Raw genomic sequence first — 6,791 nt, 5'->3', positions numbered from 1 at the left:
AAACCTTCCTGCTATAGAGGAAGCAGTCAGTTCGTGTAATCAGCTCTTCGTATTGTCAAGTTGTGTTGATTTTTTGCGCGAAGCGAGCGCGCGGATGGGGCGGGGTGAGGGCGCGGCTAGCACGAGGGTTTAATGTGGCGATGGACGATCCAGATTGAACAAAGGCAGAACAGCGATGGACGATCCAGATTGAACGAAGGCAGAACGGCAGGCTACCCTTACAGCCTTAATAAGTAGTAGAGATTAGCAAGGAGCACGGAACGAATCAAGCAAAAGCCAAGGAACAGGGGAGGCAAGGCTGCTGCCCGTGATGTGCTGCGGCTAGAGATGGCCAAATGGGCGTCACGGCACGGCCCGGCCCGGGCACGGCCAGGCACGGTTAGGGTACGACCTGTTTGGCCCGTTTAATATTAGTGCCGTACCGGCACGGCACTAGTACCTGAGGCCAGGCCCAAGCACGGCACTAAGCCTGCTTAGCCGTGCCGTGCCGGCCCGTTTAGCCCGTTTAGCACTATACCACAGAATTTTAGTCAAATATTCACAAACAGAGTTAAAACATACTAAAATAGTTAATATTGAACTGTTTAGTGCAATTGCTGACTCATTAAAAACCTATTTAGGTAAAAACTCACCCTTATGAGAAAACCCTAGATAAGAAAAAAGATTACAGCACACAGCTAACTAGTCGTGTTTGGATCTAATCATGCATAATCGTGCCTAACCGTGCCTAGGGTCTAATCGTGCCGTGCCCGTGCCGGCCCAGCGTGCCTGATGCTCGGCCCAGGCACGGCACTACCTATCAGGCCGTGCCGGCACGGGCCCGACACCAGCCGTGCCGTGCCGTGCTCCGGGCCGGCCCGATTAGCCCGGCACGGCTGGCCATCTATAGCTGCGGCGGCGACGGCCGCGAGTGCCGGCCGCTGGGTTGGCTGCTGGGGCTGCCGTTCGCGCTGCTCGCCGTCCTCGTCTCCGTCGTCGGCGCCATCATCTGGATCATCGGGCAAGTACCTTTCCTTACCGCGCCTTGACTGTTTTGCCTCTGCTTCCGTGTGGATTATTATTATTTACTCCCGGGCTCTCGGCGGCGACGATAACAACAACAACAACACGTACGCCCCTTGCTGTGATCCGTTCAGGCTGCCCATATCGTGCATCTGCCCGTGCTGCCTCTGCGTGACGGTGGTGCTGGAGGCGGCGGTGGAGCTCATCAAGGCGCCGCTGCACGTCATCACCTGGTTCACATCCAAGATACCCTGCTAGACAAGCAGTCGGAGGATGGTTTGTGAGCGATAGCCAACAAGGGGCAGCGCATGGACAGTTTACACAGGACACGGGGTTTCGGTGCAGACTAGAATCTGTCATGTTTCTTCGAGCTTCTGGATTGCCGTTTAACTTTTCAATATAGGTCAAAATAAAGAGTTGCAGTTGCACAGCTATTTTAAGAACGGTATAGAGGTATGGTAGATTTCATATAGGTCATGTTTGACAGGGTTCCGGCTTCTCGAGAACCCTGCCAAATGGTCACTTAAAGTTGGCTCTTTATATATGAAGTCTGAAGGAGCCAGAGCTGTTTGTATATATAGGAGTTGGTGATGCTGAAATATGGCTTCAGTCTCCTCACAAATCTAAAGATAGAGCAAATGGTGAGTATACAGCTGAAACTACCCGTCACCCAGCATAGGCGCACTGGAGCAGAGCAAATGAGTAAGACAAAAGAGAGGTTAACAATATAGATTTACAGGTTTGAACATCCGATTTTTTTTTTTTTTTTGAGCTCTGTGATTTTTAGTTGCGCGGCAAATGCTATATCAGACGTGGTTTGTTTTGAAACAAAAGAATACAAAGCCTGGGAGCTAGTTTACAAAAACATACAAAACATAGATCGAAAAAACAGAGATCGATGAAACAGATTTACTAAGGGTGTGTTTGCGACATGTATCTGACCGGCTCGGCTCGCTCGTGTGGTCCAGGCTGAAGCTAGCCGGTCCCAATTGCTGCAACATGTTTTGTTTGTGCACTTGTACCAAGTAAGTCTGGTCTATGTGAGCTGGTGTTTGCCACACGTAGACAGCCAGGCTAAGAGTCACTTTTGTTTCTTGGGAGCAACCATGAGCAGCTGATTTGCGCCACGAGGAGCTGAGCTCTAAAAAAACGGAGCCTGCCTTCGTTTCCTGGGAGCCAGGCTGAAGAGCCACTTTTGCACGCGCAGAACCGAGCTCCAAAGCAAGTCATGGCACACAAACACAGGTGTTGCATCCCGCGAGCATAGCCAGGCCGTCGGGCCAAGGTTGCAAACGTGCCCTAAATGATATAAAATAGAGAGACTAAAATTAGTCTCTAGAAACCAAACACCTTCTAAAGCAGAGTGAAAAAGTGAAAAACTAGTACTTCAAACACACCAATAGATCCTTGGACCTGTTTGCATTGTAGGAATACGGTTGAATCATATCGTCACAACTCCTTAAAGCAACAAATCAATTACAGTCATTGCTTCATCCTAGTGTGATTTAGGTGCTTACTTGTCATTTGGTATCAAATTCACACTCAATACTCAAACTTGGCTGGCTATACATCCGAGTCCTTCATCTTCTAATTAAAATACCTACTTTTTAGTTCCTGAACATAGCTGGATACTATATATAGTCTCATAACTTCTACAATACCTACTTTTTAGTCCCTGAACTTAGCAGGTCTATACCATATAGTCTCATAACTTATATTTTCATCCCTTGAACTTAGGTAGCTATGCCATTTGGGTGCTCAACTTACGATTAAAGTATCTATTTTTTGTTCCGATCTTGGTTTTGGAACTTATCCGGATCCTAAGGTGGTCTAACTCGCTATGTAGCCAACCAAGTTTTCGGACCAAATATTGGTATTTTATTAGTTGAGGGCGAGATGGCAACCAAGGTTAAGAAGCAGACGTCAATTTTACGCACTTTGTCACACCCGGATTTAATGGCAAATTCAGGTGCGTCTCAAATTCGTGATAGGATTAAGTCTCACACATATGATGACTAATGGTACAGAAATTAATATCACAACTTTATTATATAATAGAAGTTCTGTATAAAATAGCTTACTAAAATACATCATATGACGACAACGATCCTCTGTAACCATAGTTGACTGGGAGATGACGGTTTAGACCTATCTCCAACGTCACTAGTTTTATCCAGGTTGATAGATGCAGAATTAGGGATGACAACGGATCGGATTCAGATCGAATATTGCAAAAGTCCGTCCGCAACCACATGTGTGGTTGCAACCAATATGCACCCATGATCATACCCTGGGTAGAATTATATATCTATGTTCGTATCCATCAGATTTCGAACGGATTTCGGATATCCATCAGATATGACAGACATAATCATTTTCAAAAATTCAATAGTATAATTAATCAAATTTCTTTCCAATTCACCATCATACACAATTAAAAACTTAGCAAAAGAATTATTATAAGCATGCGAGCTATGGCCAAGGGCATTGGAGATTAGAAGGGGCAGCCACCAACTATGTTGTGCCCTATGTGACTTGGAAGGGGGGCATGTGACACATCGCAGTAAGCCAGCAAGAAGGACAACCAACGGTGGGAATTGTGAGCGTTAGACATAAGGTTTATGAAGTTAGGGTTTATTTTGTTGTGTAATATGGCTATGCCAAAAAATAAGCTATTGGTCGATTTCGGATAACTCGTGAGTGAGAGGTAATATCTTAATTCGTCCCATTCGACTTCAGGGCGGATACGAGTTTTACCCACAGGTCAAAAATTGTATCTATATCCAGCTCCGTTGGAACGGATATCCGACGAATATGTGAATCCAGCAATCAAATTGCCATGACTACGCAGAATCATACTAGACTCATTACACAAATTTGCATCGGTGAAAGCTAATAAGTTTGACTTAGGCAATTTGGAACCCGTCCTCAGTCCTCACTTATTTTGGTTGTGAAAGTGGAAGTTGCAAACATAACGCAAGCAATGATGTATACATCATTTGGATCTAGCAGGCAGGATAAAAGTTGATGACCGCCGAGCCCTCGAAGTGTCCAAGAAGTACACAACTGCGCAAGCACTCCACTTCAAGCTCCCACCTTCACCGGGGCACCATCGGTGGCGGACTGGCGGTGGGGCACACAAACCGTTCCTCCCGTGCTCGTCATCTCCCTTGTCTCTTCATCGTTCCTTCCGTCAGCCCGCACATCTCACCTGCGCGCGCGCCATGGGACCTGCGTGCAAAACCGCAGCGCGGCCGCGCGTGCTGCTGCTGTGCAGCCCGTGCATGGGGCACCTCATCCCCTTCGCGGAGCTCGCGCGGCGCCTCGTGGCCGACCACGGCCTCTCCACCACGCTCCTCTTCGCCTCGGCTACATCCCCGCCCTCGGAGCAGTACCTCGCGGTGGCCGCCGCCGTCCCCGACGCCGTCGACCTCATCGCGCTGCCGGCACCGCCGCCAGACGCGCTGCCTCCCGCCACGGCCGCGCGCGAGCGCGCGGAGCTCGCCGTCGCCTCCAACGTGCCACGCGTCCGGGAGATCGCGCGGGAGCTGGGCGCGGCGGCGCCGCTCGTCGCGCTCGTGGTGGACATGGTCGGCGCGGCGGCGGCGCGCGACGTGGCGGCGGAGCTGGGCGTCCCGTTCTACGCCTTCTTCACGTCCCCGTGGATGACGCTTTCGCTGCTCCTCCGCCTCCCCGAGATCGACGCAGCCCGCGCCGGGGAGCACCGGGACGCCGCGGAGCCGATCCGGCTCCCCGGCTGCGTGCCGATCCACGCCCACGAGCTGCCGACGTCCATGCTCGCCGACCGGAGCAGCAGCGCGTACGCCGGGTTCTTGTCCATGGCCAAGGGCGTCGCGGGAGTCGATGGCGTCCTTGTGAACACGTTTCGTGAACTGGAGCCCGCGGTGGGCGGCGACGGTCGTCTGCAGCTGCCGGTGTACCCGGTTGGGCCATTGGTTTGGACCAGGCCGGCCGGCGTGGACACGGACCACGAGTGCATGAGCTGGCTGGACGGGCAGCCACGTGGCTCCGTGGCGTATGTGTCGTTCGGCAGTGGCGGCACGATTACATGGCAGCAGACGGCTGAGCTGGCGCTGGGGCTGGAGCTTAGCCAGTGTAGGTTCATCTGGGCTATCAAGAGGCCACACCAGAGCTCAACAATCGCGGCGTTCTTCGGGACTCAAAGAGGCGATGAGCACAGCCCCTTGGATTTTTTACCTGAAGGGTTCATGGAGAGGACTAGAGGGATGGGGTTGGTGGCCCAGTCTTGGGCGCCACAAACAGCTATACTTGGCCACCCTTCCATTGGGTGCTTCGTCACGCATTGCGGGTGGAACTCGGTCCTAGAGAGTGTGATCAACGGTGTTCCTATGGTTGCTTGGCCACTCTACGCCGAGCAGAACATGAATGCTGCGATGATGGAGGTCCAGGTTGGTGTGGCATTGCGGGCTAAGGTCGGAGCTGATCGATTTATAAGGAAGGACGAAGTTGCGAATGCGATTCGACGTGCGATTGTAGGGGAGGAAGCTGAAAGGCTGAGGAAGCGATCAAGCGAGCTTAGACGCCAATCAGCGCAAGCTCTGAGCAAGGATGGTTGTTCTACTCGTGCTCTAGCACAAATTGCAAATGCATGGAAATGCGCTAGCAGAAAATGAAGAAAACTCGGCGTTATGTTTGCAGCTCTATCAATTATCGATGGTAATTTTGTGCTAGATGACGTATTTATTGAATATGTCTATTTGTCACCTAGAACGATAAACCAATAATTTATCATATGAATATGACTAAGTTTGGATTTCCTTCCTTGGGGACGAGCTTGGACCGCGATCAGCCCAAGGAAGGAGAGCAAGGCGCCAGTGTGGAAGGACAGTAACTTTCCGGTCTCAAGCCTCACATTCGAGCTCGAGCTCGCCCATTGCTCGTTCCCAAGTGCCTATCCCCATCCGGCTTCATGTAGGGCCACTCTCTTCCCTGGATTGGCTGCTGTCGCCGCCGCCGGCGGCCAGTCTTAGCACCAGCAGGGACCTCGTCTCCTGCAGCCGCCATCTGGGCTGCTCGCCATCACCATGTCATCGTCAAGGGTCCTCCCGCTTCAGACCATGTTGCAAATATTGTCGGATGATGTTACAAGGAGCAAGTCACAGAGGTCCTTCGCCTTTAAGAGGTGGGCTCGGGGCAGGTGTTATCGTTGCCTCGCTCACGACCACCAAATCAACTCATGCAAGAACTCCTTCTGTTGCATCCGTTGTCGCTGCCCCGGTCATCGGGAGCGGCATTATCGCTTTCGGTCTTCCTCTTCCTGTCCATCGAGTTAACTGCTCCGTGCAATGTGACCATCCTCAACAAACGAGTACTTGTGCTAAGGTTAGTGGCCAAGCCTTCGCTAAGTACAATGTCAGTTGATGTCGTCGCCAAGTCTCCATCGCAAGGACATCGCGACCCTCCGTCGGCTTCTCAATCCATTGGTTTGCGTGGTAAGGACGCCGATCATGTTTATCGTAGTTTCTGTTGTGCCTCTCTTGCTTTGACACCTTTGAATTTGAACCTTCAGTCCTTGATCACACCTTTGGTCGAGTCGTTGTGAGCAGAGTTTCAACATATGTTTTCAGCCTATTTTAGGGAAGTGTTGTGACCTCTCAAGGAGGAGGCTTCTATCATCAAGTTGTGGCTAGCACATGTGCACAACCATTTGGAGCATGCGGATGCACATGGGGAGCATGCTTTTGTCTCCTACTTAGCCGAGCTCTTTGACCATGTTCTCTAGTGAAGCATGATTCGTCATCGTCGAT

General features: G+C 51.1%; 2 protein-coding genes across 2 annotated transcripts; both read left to right on the top strand.

Moving 5' to 3' along the window:
- The first annotated feature begins 327 nt into the window (after positions 1 to 327).
- On the top strand, positions 328 to 1,782 carry LOC103631449 (signaling peptide TAXIMIN 1). The gene is made up of 3 exons (XM_008652360.4): positions 328 to 378; positions 732 to 1,000; positions 1,137 to 1,782. Exons 1-3 carry the CDS (start codon positions 328 to 330, stop codon positions 1,258 to 1,260), a joined length of 444 nt encoding a protein of 147 aa, XP_008650582.1. The 3' UTR covers positions 1,261 to 1,782.
- A 2,113-nt stretch (positions 1,783 to 3,895) lies between these two features.
- LOC103630127 (hydroquinone glucosyltransferase) lies at positions 3,896 to 5,813 on the top strand. The gene has a single exon (XM_008651213.4). The coding sequence runs from the start codon at positions 4,227 to 4,229 to the stop codon at positions 5,655 to 5,657; it is 1,431 nt and encodes a 476-aa protein (XP_008649435.1). The 5' UTR covers positions 3,896 to 4,226; the 3' UTR covers positions 5,658 to 5,813.
- The last annotated feature ends 978 nt before the right edge of the window (positions 5,814 to 6,791 follow it).

The sequence above is a fragment of the Zea mays genome, chromosome 6 (genome assembly GCF_902167145.1).
Source record: "Zea mays cultivar B73 chromosome 6, Zm-B73-REFERENCE-NAM-5.0, whole genome shotgun sequence".
Lineage (NCBI taxonomy): Eukaryota > Viridiplantae > Streptophyta > Magnoliopsida > Poales > Poaceae > Zea > Zea mays.
The sequence above is the reverse complement of the archived record's forward strand: the minus strand, read 5'-3'. Positions and strand labels throughout refer to the sequence as shown.

Coding starts and splice junctions, on each gene's coding strand:
- LOC103631449 (XM_008652360.4), top strand. CDS start 328: ATGGCCAAATGGGCGTCACGGCACGGCCCGGCCCGGGCACGGCCAGGC. Junction 379..731: donor CCCGGGCACGGCCAGGCACG/GTTAGGGTACGA, acceptor AACCGTGCCTAG/GGTCTAATCGTGCCGTGCCC. Junction 1,001..1,136: donor GCCATCATCTGGATCATCGG/GCAAGTACCTTT, acceptor TGATCCGTTCAG/GCTGCCCATATCGTGCATCT.
- LOC103630127 (XM_008651213.4), top strand. CDS start 4,227: ATGGGACCTGCGTGCAAAACCGCAGCGCGGCCGCGCGTGCTGCTGCTG.